The 14,896-nt window shown below is 26.5% G+C and overlaps 1 protein-coding gene across 1 annotated transcript in view; it reads left to right on the forward strand.

Annotated features, from left to right (window-relative positions):
• Positions 1-898: 898 nt before the first annotated feature.
• Positions 899-14,896, forward strand: part of LOC141301026 (protogenin B-like) — a 69,568-nt gene continuing 55,570 nt past the window's right edge. The window contains exons 1-5 of the mRNA XM_073831280.1: positions 899-965; positions 3,999-4,286; positions 13,571-13,715; positions 13,992-14,125; positions 14,227-14,523. Of these exons, the coding sequence (XP_073687381.1) occupies positions 899-965; positions 3,999-4,286; positions 13,571-13,715; positions 13,992-14,125; positions 14,227-14,523 (931 nt within the window). The remainder of the gene's footprint in view (positions 966-3,998; positions 4,287-13,570; positions 13,716-13,991; positions 14,126-14,226; positions 14,524-14,896) is intronic.

Here is a 14,896-nt window from a genome sequence, read left to right on the forward strand (position 1 = left end):
GTGTCATGAGCTGATCTTTGCTATTGTCCAGCGGGGTCTGATGAGGGTGAAGGGTGCGGGGCGTCCCAAACCAAGCAGCTGCTCTCAGGATCAATAACCATAGGTCCACCGTCTCTCATCATAAACACTCTGGCCCGGTTTCACAGACAGGACTTAGACTAAGCCAGGATTAGCAGATAGTTCAATTAGGACATTTAAGTAATTTTTATAAACATGCTTAGAAAAAAACATTACTGGTGTGCATCTTGAGACAAAACAAAGGCACTGATATATTTTAAAATCAATCAGTGCAATTTTATTTCAGTTGAAACAACTCAGACTTACATTTTAGTCTAGGACTAGGCTTAAGCCTTGTCTGTGAAACCGGGCCTCTATGTTTAGTGCTATTTCAAATAGCACTATTTGTTAGCCTATTTGTTAGTTTTTATATTTTTATATTTATTTATTTTTATAGCCATATTATTCCCACTTTTTATACTTATAGTTTTCCCATTTGTTTGTATAATTATTTATTCCCACGTTTTAATTTGCATATTTAAAAATTGCCAGTGCTGTTTTGGCGTTGTTGCACAATAAAAAAATAAAAATAAAATAAAATAAAAAAAACTTGAATTGCTGTTCTCAATTTAAAGATGCAGACGGATGATATTACAGGTGAACATACTGGAAACAAGAGAAAGTGACCATAAGTGCCAACAGTATTACATAAGACTGAACTTCATGTGTAATGATATGTGAATATGTAATGAGGGCGGGCTTGAGTGACGTGTGACGCAAGCACCGCGAACAGCGTGAGCTCCAGCTTCAGCTTCAGTTAGTGATCGGATCTCAGGAGAGTCATGTCGCGCTCCGGACGCGCGGGGATTTTACGCACGGAATGACTGGGAATCGTTGATAAATGGGGTCCGTGAAATGGAAAACACATCAGCGGTTGCTGATTTTACTCTGGGTGTTGTCGTTTTCAGGTAAGACGTGTTTTATTTACGTATATTTTGACAGGAATCCCGTGCGTAAAGTCTGAGGGGTCTCCAGGTTCTGACTGAGAGGCGCTTGTTTGAGCTTCAACCGTTTGTTTACTGTCGCTAAACTTCATCCTGATTCGATTATTAGACTGTTTTAGCTTACTTTTAGATTACTTTTCGATTATTTAGATGGGAAATAAACTGTTGAGTGAATATTTTATCAGAATCCGATCATTTACGACAGTCAGATGCGGTATTTGAGGTTGGATAACTCTATTACCATAAATGTTAGCGTTTTTAACGAAATAATGGTTTGTTTTGGGGTGTTTGATCAGGTTGCTGCAAGATAAAGTCAATATTTTGGGGGTATGAAGTGTAGAAAGTGTAGTAAGCTGCTATAATGCTGCAGTATTTATCAATTTTTGTATAAATTAGGTTTATGTTTTGACATCTGAATTGCCCTTTTGTTGAAGGGGTTTAGCTTTAGCCAGTATTTTTATTTTATTACAACCTGAATAACTTTCAGATAGTGTGTGTATAAAATATAATGTATAAAATAAAATAAAAAGTTTTGTAAGTGGTTTAGCCAGTAGTTTTATTTTATTTCATTTTAATTTGTTTTTATTTATTTTATTGTATTTTATTTTAGTGGGTGTAAAAAATCAAATAGTTATTATAAATTTATTATATTATACAATTTTTATATATTTATATATATAAATAACATTTATAAAATATACAAAAAAAACTTTGTAAGTGGTTTAGCCAGTAGTTTGTATTATTTTAATTTGTTTTTATTTATTTTATTTTAGTGGGTGTCAAAAAAATCAAATAGTTTATTTATTTATTTATTTATTGTAAATGGTCTAGCCAGTAGTTTTATTTTGTTTTATTTTAATTTTAGTGGGTGTAAACACTCAAATAGTTATTATAATATTATTATATTATGATTCTAAAATCATTTATAGTTTATAAAATATTACATTAAACATTTTGTTTTATTTTACAAGTTTTTTTTTTTTTTTGTATTGTATTTATTTTAGTGGGTGTCAAAAATCAAATAGTATATATGTATGTTTGTTTATTTATTTCTAAAATAATATATAGTTTATAAAATGTTTTTAAAAAAACTTTAAGGGGTTTAGCCAGTAGTTTTTTTTATTTAATTTTATTTATTTATTTATATATTTTATTTTAGTGGTTGTCAAAAATCCAATGGTATATTTATTTTTTTATATATTTTTATTTATTTTTAAAATAATATGTAGTTTATAAAATGTTTTTTAAAAACGTTGTAAGTGGTTTAGAGAGTAGTTTTTTTTTTTTTTTGGGGGGGGGGGTGTCAAAAATCAAATAGTGTGTGTGTGTGTGTGTGTGTGTGTGTGTGTGTGTGTGTGTGTGTGTGTGTGTGTGTATGTGTATGTGTGTGTGTGTGTGTGTATATATATATATATATATATATATATATATAATGTATTATTTTAGTTTAGTTTAGCTTTACAATGGGTGTCATAAATCAAACCAGTTTTAAAAATATCACTTAATTTGACTGAATCAACCTGACTAGGCCTACATTAAGATACAACAGCAAAATCCACTTTAAAGGTCGGATCAGGTATAAATAGCTTCTTCACACACCAACACATGGCCTATTTTCACTTTTTATTGTATAAAAAGAGCCCATGTCATGAAGATTAGAATGAAAATGCATCAGTGTCCAGCAAAAGCACCAATGGCAGGATGATTCTTCTCTCTCAGTTGACCGTGACTAAATGGATTAGATCTATTCAAAGCCTTGTCCTTGTATGTAAACTCAACCAGACCTCAAAACATGTTGCATTGTCAGAAAAAGCTGAATTTTGTTTCAGTAATGCCTCTTCTCTTCTGCTCTCCAGATGTTAAAAATAATTTTAAAAGTTAAAATAATTTTAAAATAGAATATAAAAAATATAAACATATTTTAAAATGAAATATAAATCATAATAACATAAAATATAAAAATATTTTAAAATATAAAATACATTCATTTTTAAATATAAAATACAAAAATACTTAAAAAATATAAAATAAAATAATTTTAAAAGCCTAAAAAATATTTAAAAATAAAAATATTTATAAATGAAATATAAGATTTTTATTTTATTTAAAAATAAAATGTAAAAACATTTAAAAATGAACTACAAATCATAAGATAAAATAAAAAAATATTTAAAAAAAAAATAATTTTAAAATACAAATATTTATAAATGAAATATAAATCATAATAAAGTAAAATATACAAATATTTTAAAACAATTCATTTTAAAATATAATATATAAAAATATTTTTATAAAAATATACTATACTTTTTTTTATAAAATCTAAAAAATGTTTAAAAATACAAATATTTATAAATTAAATAAATCATAAGATAAAATATTACAATATTTTAAAATAAAATTAATTAATTTTTTAAATAGAAAATTAAAAAATATAAAATAAAATAATTTTAAAATAAAATCTAAAAGATTTTCAAAAATACAAATATTTATAAGTGTAATATAAATAAGAAGATAAAATAAAAACATGTAAAATAAAATATATTTAAAAATATAAAATATAATCAAATCTAAAACATATTTATAAATTATATATAAATCATAATAAGATAAAATATTAAAATATTTTAAAGTATAAAATAAATTCATTTTTAAATATAAAATATAAAAATACCTAAAAACAAAAAATATAATAATTTAAAAAACCTAAAAAAAAGTAAAATTAAATATATTTAAAAATATAAAATATAATCAAATCTAAAACAAAAAAACATTTAAAAATGAACTATAATTCATAAGATAAAATATAAAAATATTTTTAAATATAAATAAAATCTAAAAGATATTCAAAAATACTAATATTTATAAATGAAATATAAATAATAAAATAAAATATTAAAATATTTTTAAATATAAAATAAATTCATTTTTAAATATAAAATAAAAAAATATTTTAAAATATAAAATAAAATCATTAATGCCTCTTCTCTTCTCCAGGTGTTTTTAGCTTTAGTGAGTTGTCGTTCACCATCGAGCCCAAGGACGTGGCGGCGTCTCCTGGTCAGCGTGTTATTTTGGACTGTCAGGCTCAAGGCGAGTCGTCCATCGCCGTCCGATGGAGGAAGAACGGCGTCCAGCTTCACGAGAGTGGCCGTGTGCGCATCCTGTCCAACGGGTCGCTCTGCATCCCCAGTTCAGCGCAATCGGACGAAGGCTTTTACCAGTGTCTCGCACAGAACAGATACGGAGCCGTCCTGAGCCAAAGATCCCATCTTACAATCTCAAGTATGTATGGAGCCAAATCAAACAACATGCACATTTGACCTAAATCTGGGCCTTATCCATGTGAAGATTTAAATGGGAAATTATTGTGTGATGTTCCTATCACCGTATGGCTGTAACAGAAAGTTTTAATGCCTTATAGGAGCAAAACATTGAACAATCTTCAGCAAAAGAGCTCAAAATCTGACTCATGCACAAGCAGATTTCATGTTCACTTTCAGCTGCGTCATTGCCAATGCGATTGTTTCCTGGTCAGTTGCTCGCAGGAATCTGTTAAAGGCTATTGGTTGGCTTCTTTTGTCCCGTGTGGCCCAGGCTGCCCTCTGACAGGGGCAGAAAAGGCTCTGCTGTGGGCCGTTTGTTCAGCCATGAACCTGTGGACAGAGAAACAGCTGTGCCTATTGAACTGGCTCAGGCCTGACATTCACAAAGAGGCCAGAGAAGTTCAAGCTCAATGCTGAATGCTGCTCCATACGCTCCATACGCTGAGATCAGGGGTGATGGGCACAAACTTCTGAGGTGGAAGATATTGATGGTGATGTGAGGTTTGTGTTTGGGAGTGATGTTATGCATTAGAATGGGCTATTTGTAGTTGAAGACTGATAGATCGGACAGAGTTACTATGGTTGACTGAAAATAAAGCCATTAAAAAGTTATAATAAATAGTCAATGAATAGTAAATAAAATGTTAAAATATTTTAAAATGAAATATAAATCATAAGATAAAATATTAAAATATTTAAAAATATAAAATAAAATAATTTTTAAATATAAAAATATTTAAAAATAAAATAATTTTAAAATAAAATAAAGTATTTAAAAATATAAAAATATTAAAAGTGAAATATAAATTGTAATAAGATAAAATATAAAAATATATTTTTTAAAATGTACAGTGAAATACCTTTTAAATACAAAATATACAAGTATTTTGAAATATAAAAATATTTTAAAATGAAATATAAATCAAAAGATAGAATATTAAAATATTTTAAAATATAAAATAAAATATATATATATTTTTTTATATAAAATAAAATAATTTTTAAATAAAATATAAAAAATACATTGAAAATATTTTAAAATAAAATGTAAATCATAAGATAATATTCAAATATTTTAAAATATAAAATGAATAATTTTTTTAATATAAAAATGTTTAAAAATATAAAATAAAATAATTAAAAAATAAAATATTAAAAATATTAAAAAAATAAAAATGAAATATAAATCATAAGATAAAACATTAAAAACCATATTTCAGCTAGATGCCAAGGCTAAACTTTTCATTTAACAAAAAATGAATAAAAACTATATAGACATAAAAAACTACCAAAAAATGACAAAATAAAATTAACAGAAAATACAAAAATAAAAACTAATTCAGAATATTAATAAAAATATAACTGAGTACTAAAATATTATTTATATTATATTACTAGATTATTAGATGATCAAATATATCAACCAACGCGATTAATCAGGCATTTTTTTTACTATGATCGTTATTATTACAAGCGTAAACCACTAACTAATAGAATTAAATACAATTACATTAAACAAAAACATGCTCTTTTGATATTGCTATAGCAATTATCTAACATAAAAATAATAATAATTATTAATTTTATTTTGTAATATTTTTATTAGATACCATTATTTTTATTATTAACTTGATTTTTTTAATGATTTTTTTTTAGATATTATAATTTAATTATTATTATTATTATTATTATTATTAATTTTAGTTTTAAATTATTTAAATTATATATTAATATCTCATTATTATTATTATTATTATTATTATTATTATTATTAGATATTACTGGATTATTAGATGGGCTACTATGTTGGCCAAACAAAATGAGCAACTATATAGACGGTTTCATCGGGCGCACGCGCCTGGACCTAAGTTAACTTCCGGTCTGTGTTTGTTTATCTGTCTGGTTCGTGTCGCGGGCTACAAACGCAGCTAATAATGAATAATGAAGTTGGTCTCAGGTTATTGTGCTGTGGTATGTGTTTCCCAAACATTTATTTATTTGTGGCGACCTGCCACGATATAAAAACCGACTGATTTTCCAATAGGAAATTGACTAATTAATTAATCTATTAATAGACTTCGTTGAATAAACGTAATACACGTTTAAAAATCAAACCGAGGCGTGGGTGTTTTTATATCACTGTATTTCTGAAGAAAGACTGTCTTTAGAAAATGTCATTTTCATTTCATCCTGCACAAGGCAGCGTTTTTAAATTAAGAGCTGCTTTGTCTATAGCCATTACCGGGGAAACCTCGTTTCTCGTGCTTAAAGCACCTCCTGCTGGCAAGTAATGAGTTTGCATTTTTAATAAATCCAGTCTAATTTACGCAGCCAACATATTTCGCTTGTTATTAAAAAAATAATCTACTCTAGAAGGACTTAGCTGTTGTTATTGATTCTATTTGGATGTCTACCGGAAGTTAAGTTTGGGCCACAAAAGCGCTCATGCGCAGTAACGTTTGTTTATGTTGTTGCCGTTGAAACCGTCTATAGCCAGCATGTGAAGGGTTAAGGGCGTGGAGCAGAAGGGAGGAGGTGTGTTGGTTTGCTTCACTGGCCGTCTGTCCAGAGGCCGATGGGAGAGGTCAGAGGTCACAGGGGTTGTGGGACAGCCTTTATTCTGGCCTGACTCATGCATGAGATCCATTCACTAATGTTGCTCTATAGAGGAGCAGGCGGTGTTTTGTTTGAGCCGTCAGGCGCTGGAGGGGTTTGAGATGAGAGATCAAGTTGAACAACAGCTGAAAAAGTGGTTTTCAGGGAGCAGCTTGGTAATGTTGACTGTGTTAGTAGCTGGATGGAAAACCTTGGTTTTCTTCTGTGGTTTCTCTCTCTCAGATGAAAGAACCACACTTTAACTTTTTAAGATCAAGTTCAAGTCAAATACAAGGTGAAAGTCAGATTTGATTTGTGAAAATCGGAAGAAAAACTCAGAAAGAAAAGTTGCATAAGAATACAACCAGGTTTGGACATAAATATATTTTTTATTTTATTGATTTTTTTTATTAATATTCTTTTTTTTTTCAGAAATTCCTATATTTTATTTATCTTTACTTTATTATTTAATTATTATTAGACTATTTTATTTATTATTTATTATTTTTTTTGCAGTGAAAAAAATTGAAACCTAAACACAGTACACTGATTTTACTTAATTTTCTTTATTATTTACATTGAATATTTTTGTTTCCCCAAAGTTCTTGCTTTTTTATTAATTTTTAAATTTTTATTTATTGTCACTATAGAGACAAAGACCAGAATACAGAATTATTTGACTGTAAGTTAGTAGTAATTCATTAATTTTATTATATTTTATTTAGAAATGTTCCCCTATCTATATTTTATTTATTTTTATTTAATTATTAAATAATAGTAAATAGTAAATATATATATATATATATATATATATACATAGTCATATTAAAAAAATCTGCAATTATTATTTTACAATAATCATTTTTATTACAAGCTTAAACCACTAATACAACTAAATAAAATTAAATTGAACAAAAACATGCTCTGTAGATTTTGCTATGGCAATTATTTAGCATTAGATATTATTATTATTATGATTTTTTTTAGTTATTATTATTTACTTCATTTTTATTGTATTATATATTATTATTTTAATTGTTATTATTATGCATTTTATTTTTATTTTTTTATTAGTTATTATTATTTAACTTTATTTTTATTATTTTGGTGATATTGTTATTATTATCATTATTATTATTATTAACTTTACTTTAAGTTACATTATTATTAACTTTTTTATTTATTTTTTTAACTTTTTTTGTAATTTTATTTAAATATATATAATATTTTTTTTTTTTAATAAAATTACAAATACAGACAACATTATACAGATACAACATACATTTTCTCGATGCTAAAACTGACTAATATATGTAAATATAATGAAAACATGCATAACATGCACATTTGACCCAAAACCAGAAAAAAATTATATCCATATAATTTTTAATAAATACATAAAAAATAAAGCTTGTTTTTGCATTATAATGCCATTATAAAAAAAAAAAAAAAAAAATTGGATTAAATATAACCCAGCTGTTTTATTGACAGGTTTAGTAATATTCACTTATATAGTTCCATATACTGTCTGTATTACTCATTTAACACTAAGAATGATTTTCAGCTCTTTTATCTCAAAGTTAAATGATAGATTTGTCTTTCTAGGGCTGGAAATGAACTTTTTTTTTTGGTGTTTTAACAGCATTATTAGAATCCATGTATAAGTGACATAAACTCACTGGCCATCTTGCATCTTAAACACATTTAATCAGAGTCTCTGACTGAAATTGGTTGGACAGACGGACTTGACTGACCTTTGGCAGGAAACCTTTGTGCTGTTTGACCTAGGCATTGATCTGGACTTTACAACCCAGCTGACCAGACACACACACACACACACACACACACACACACTAAACAGGCCTGATTTAATACTGGGATACTTTGGTGTTCTTCCTCCTTCACTGTTTTCATCACATATTGACACAAAAACTTCTGTGGTATTTATGTGTGGACATTTACTATGACATATTCTGAACTTTAATGTAAATATGCTGCTAAATCTGCTAAATGAAGGTATAATGTGTGTTTACTGGCTCTTTCTTTATTGTGTCTTTGAAGGATATCAGATATCTGCTTTTTCATTCTCTGAACAGCAACAGCTGTGTAACCAGTTTAACGTATGCAGATATGATCTTTAAAGTAATATTGAGTGTTTTTACAAAAACAAAACTATTGAAGGTCTGCGTATTTAAGTGAGCAAAATAATACACTGCAAAAATTGATTTCCTTAGTATTTTTATTTTGTTTTGCTGTACAAATATCTAAACTTTCCCAAATCAATACGCATTACCTTGAGAAGCAAATGATATAAGATAAAACAAAAGTCTTTATTTGCTCTTGTTTTAAGAATTACATTTGATAATCTCGTTTTCCCTTTGAATTAAGATGATTTGTTGTGTTTTAAGTATGAGCTTAGCTTCATTTTGATACATTTTTCAGAAAAAAAGACTTAATGCCTGAACAAATTTTGCTTGTATGTTGATTTACTGATGTTTAGATATTTGTACTGGAAAACAAAGCAAAAATACTACATTTAAAGAACTTTTTATTTATTTATTTATTTTTGCAGTGTAAGAACTGAAACCTGAACAGGCTACACTGATTTTACTTGATTTTCTTTATTATTTATGTATAATATTTGTTTTCCCCCAAAGTTTGTGCTTTTTTTAATTTATTTTTTTAATTTTTATTTGTTGTGTCACTATAAAGACATGGACAAGAATAGCACATTATTTGATTGTAAGTTAGTGGTAATTAATTATTTAATTATTATTATTATTATTATTATCTGTCATTATTCTTATTATTTTTAAATAATAATATTATTCACTATAAAGACAAAGACAAGAATAGCACATTTTTTGATTGTAAGTTAGTGGTAATTAATTATTTAATTATTGTTTATTTAATTATTATTATTATTATTATTATTATCTGTCATTATTCTTATTATTTTTAAATAATAATATTATTCACTATAAAGACAAAGACAAGAATAGCACATTTTTTGATTGTAAGTTAGTGGTAATTAATTATTTAATTTTATTAGTAGTTTTAGAATTTAGATTTTTTTTTCCTGTTTTATTTATTTTGATTATTATTTATTTAATAATAATAATAATTATTATTATTATTATTATCATTATTATTGTTATTTTTAAATAATAATATTATTCACTATAAAGAAAAAGACAAGAATAGCACATTATTTGATTGTAAGTTAGTGGTAATTAATTATTTTATTTTATTATTATTTTTAGAATTTAGAATTTTTTTTGGAATTTTCCCTGTTTTATTTTTTAATTATTTAATTATTATTTATTTTATTATTATTATTATCTATCATTATTCTTATTATTTTTTTAAATAATAATATTCACTATAAAGGCAAAGACAAGAATAGCACATTATTTGATTGTAAGTTAGTGGTAATGAATTACTTCATTTTATTTTTATTTTTATTTTTAGAATTTTTTTAATTTTCATGTTTTATTTATTTTTTCATTATTTAATTATTATTTATTTAATAATAATAATTACTATCTATAAATATTCTTATTATTTTTTAAATAATAATATTATTCACTATAAAGGCAAAGACAAGAATAGCACATTATTTGATTGCAAGTTAGTGGTAATTAATTATTTAATTTAATTTTGTTATTATTTTTTTTTTAATTAGATTTTTTTCTGTGTTGTATTTCTTTTTTTAAGAATATTTAATGATTATTTATTTGATAATTATTATTATTATCTATCATTCTTCTTATTTTATACCCTTTAAAAAAAAACATTATTTATTTTTTAATACATTTTCGCTTTTTTTTTATTTTTTTATTGTGTCACTATAAAGACAAAGAAAAGAATAGCATATTATTTGATTGTGAGTTATTGGTAATACATCATTTTATTTATTTATTTATTTTTAGAAATTGGCCTATATTTTATTTATTTTTATTTAATGAATTTTTCTTCTAAAAAAATATAAATAAAATATATTATACTTATTATTATTTTTTATTTGATTTATTTTGATTCATTGGCCTTTTTTTTCTGCGCATAATAAATGTTTGTACACAAGTGTAGGTAATTTCGAACCGTGTCACTATAAAGCCAGAACAGCGTGTTATTTGATTGTCAGTTAGTGATAATTAATTCTCACATGTAAATAAAGGAGCTTTTTAATTCCCTTCGTCTTCCAGCAGATGAACTTTCATTGATTACCTTTAGAGCATTCTGGCTAGACTCAGCAGGAACACGAGGGGGGAGGAAACCCAGTGGCTTATGGGTAAAATGAGGGGCTGGTGTCATTCGAACTGCTACCTTTTAATTCTGAAATGTAAAAAAAACCTCTATCCTTCTCCTATTGCTGCTGTGCATTGATATGTGCTGCTTCAGGTGTTTCAAACTTCATTTTTACACTTAACAAGCAGCATTATGAGCCTGTTCATTGCCTACAGTAACATGCATTATTGACACACTCGTTTCTGATGCGTCATTGATTCTCGCAGATCTATAAAGGGTCATTATTCACTGTCATTGGTCCATTGATTCATTGATTAGAGCAGCTGTTTATTATTGGCTACTTTGCACTCTGGCCCTTAAAAGACAGCCAATCACGGTTAAGATCAGAGCAACTGCAATTGGCTCCGTCTGAGTGCTTTATGCTTCTTGATTTTTGTGTCTCATTTCATGACTTAAATCCTCACCATTACGGTTTGAAACTATTTATTGACCTTTAGTTTGTTGAGCGAATCTAATGGAGTTTATTGGTGACAGCATCTCTAAATGTGTGTTTAGTATGTCTGAACCTGAAGGAATCAGTAAGGGAGGACGGTCAGTCTTGTGTTATTGGTTAGTGTTTACTCTAATCTTTCAGACCTGGTTATTGATTATGGTGGATTCGCCTGTGTCTGTAAACTGATTAGTTTTAAAGGGGTTTATATTGATTCCGAAGGAAAGCCAAGAACTTTCACCATTTGCTGTTGATGTTGGTCCAAAAAAACATATTATATTATATTTGATCTAAAACTTTATATATATATATATATATATATATATATATACACACTACCAGTCAAAAGTTTGGACACATTTGACTTAATTAAAAAAATTTTTTTTTCATTTTTAATCAAATATTAATTATTAAAAAAAAATACAATATTTTATTTTATTTTATTTTATTTTCAAATTGTGCCAAGGAATGATTCTCAGTTTGTTTTAAGAAAAACTGTATTTTTAATATATTTTTTATATATTTTTTATATGTTTAATATATATATATATATATATATATATATATATATATATATATATATATAGTTTTTTTTTTTTATCAATTAATATTTGACTAAAAATAAATTAATAAATAATTAAGTCAAGTGTGTCCAAACTTTTGACTGATAGTATGTATGTATATTGTGAGTGTGAGTCAGTCTTATTTTAGTATCATTGAGATACAATTATAGATGTTATTAATATTTTGAATATTTTGTTTTTAGATTTTGTTTTCTTTTTCTTTTTTGGTAAAGTTTTAGTCATTTTGTATGTAGTTTTATTTTTATTGTAATTTTAGAATTTTTTTATATAGTTTTTATTAATGTTTATTTTATTTTTATTTACACCAAGTTAAACTAAATAAAAATGACAAATAAAATACGTTTATTTTTTTTTATATTTTATTTAATTTTAGTTAAAGTGTATTTTATTCCAAGTACTGCTTTTTCATTTTTTTATGGTTTATTTTAGTATCAATAAAATACTATTCTAAATTTTAACAATATTTTGAATTAGTTGTTTAATTATGTATTTATTTTTTCATTTTAATTTCAGTTAAAGTTTTAGTAATTTAATATTTTTGTCATTTGTATTAGTTTTATTTAATGTGTCTATATAGCTTTTATTCATTTTATTGCAGTTGTAGTTTTACTCATTTTAATACATTAAGTTAAACTAAATTAAATTGAGAAATTATTTTTTTACATTTCGAATATTTATTTATTTATTTTTGTTTTAGTTAATTATAACAACTCTGTTGTGAACCATTTATATTATATTTCTGAGTAAAAAAAAAATATATATATATATGCAATGTTGAATTTGAGCATAAATCTTGTATTTTATTCCAAGTAATTGCGTTTTGATTTTTTTTAATGGTTTACTTTAGTATCAGTGAGATACTGTAATAATTTTAATAATATTTAGATTTTTTTTGTTTTAATTATAATTTGAATTTCATAACATAACATTCTAGTAATTTTATGTTTTTGTAATTTTTATTTGTTTGTTTTTTAAATGTATCAATGTAGTTTTTATTAATTTTATTCAGTTGTAGTTCACTCATTTTAAAACATCAGGTTAAACTAAATGATTTTTTTTTTTTTCAAAAAAGCTGAAATAGAATTCGTTTTTTTTTTTTTAACTTTTATTTCAGTTAATTTTTCAGTTATTTAATTTTAGTTGATGTATTTTATTTTAAATAGTTTTTATATTTTAATAGTTTTCATTTTAGTTAACTATAATAACCCTTATTGTGAACCATTTATGTCTTTTTTTTTTCACTCAGAAATACATCACTTTATGCTGATTTTGAACATACAAGACTTTGTCATAAATGATTTCTCTCTCTTCCCTTGACTTTTACAGATATCTTGTTGTTTGTTACTCATCCGGTCCCTGCTGAAGTCATGCTAGGATCCGTGGCCAGATTCTCCTGTGCCATCAGTGGATCAACAACAGCGGTTATCAGCTGGGAACACAACCAAAGATCTCTACCTCTGGATTCAGACAGGTGTGCAATTTAAAAAAAAACACAAAAAAATTACAGGATATATTACCTCACATGTGGAACTAACTTCATCTGAAGCAGAATGTATCAGAAAATTAATATTACATATTTTTTATATCATTTTAAAATATATGATTAATATTTTTTTTTACTTATAAAAGTAAAAGAGAGGTCATACTGGATTAAGTGGTCAAGCTTGTTTTTTAAAATATTTTGAATACTTTGGATCAACCTAAACACATTTATACCAACGAAATATGTACTTTTGTATGATTTCAGAATCACTATTTTGCCAAATGGAGTGCTGCAGATTTGCGATGTGACAATGAGGGATGCTGGAAATTATCGCTGTATAGCAACAAACATGGCCAATCGAATCAGGAGTCGAGAGGCTGAGCTGACCATCATCCCAGGTCTGTGTTTGTGTGAGGATGAACAGTGATCATTATCAGAATCGCTTCTCATATATAGGAAGTAGTAGCTTGGCATTGATTGTTTTTCGTTGTGATTCCAGCATCTGGTCCGAAGCCCCTCATGAAACCACATATCATAGCAGGACCACAGAACATCAGTGTTGGGCTGCATCGGTCTGCAGTCCTGGAGTGTTTGGCGGAGGGAAACCCTCGGCCACTTGTGTCCTGGAGCCGGGCCGACTCTAAACCCATAGACGTGTCTGGAGCCAGAGTGCTGGGAAATGGGAACCTGATTATCTCTAATGTCAAAGCTCAGCACAGCGGCACGTACTTGTGCCGAGCAACGACGCCAGGAACACGCAACTACACCATAGCGGCCGGAAACCTGACCGTACTTGGTGAGAATGTTTAACAGAACGGATGCACCATGAATGCTTCTGAAAGGCTGTTCACATCAAAAATGATAACTATAAGGATAACTCTATTAATGTTCACACCAATAACTATATAAGTATTTACACAAAGAAGGATAACTTGGATGATAACTATTTTAGTGTTCACATCAAGAACAAAAATATTAACAATATGCGTTTACACCGATAACAATAACTATAATAGCTATGTTAGTGTTCACACCAACAACGTTAACTTTACTGATAACTATATTTGCGTTTACATCAAGAACAAAAATTTTAGCAAAACATATGTTAGTGTTCACAACAAGAATGTTAAATTTACTGATAATTATATTAGCTTTTACGTCAAGAATGA

Source organism: Garra rufa, chromosome 25 (assembly GCF_049309525.1).
Source record: "Garra rufa chromosome 25, GarRuf1.0, whole genome shotgun sequence".
Classification (NCBI taxonomy): Eukaryota; Metazoa; Chordata; class Actinopteri; order Cypriniformes; family Cyprinidae; genus Garra; species Garra rufa.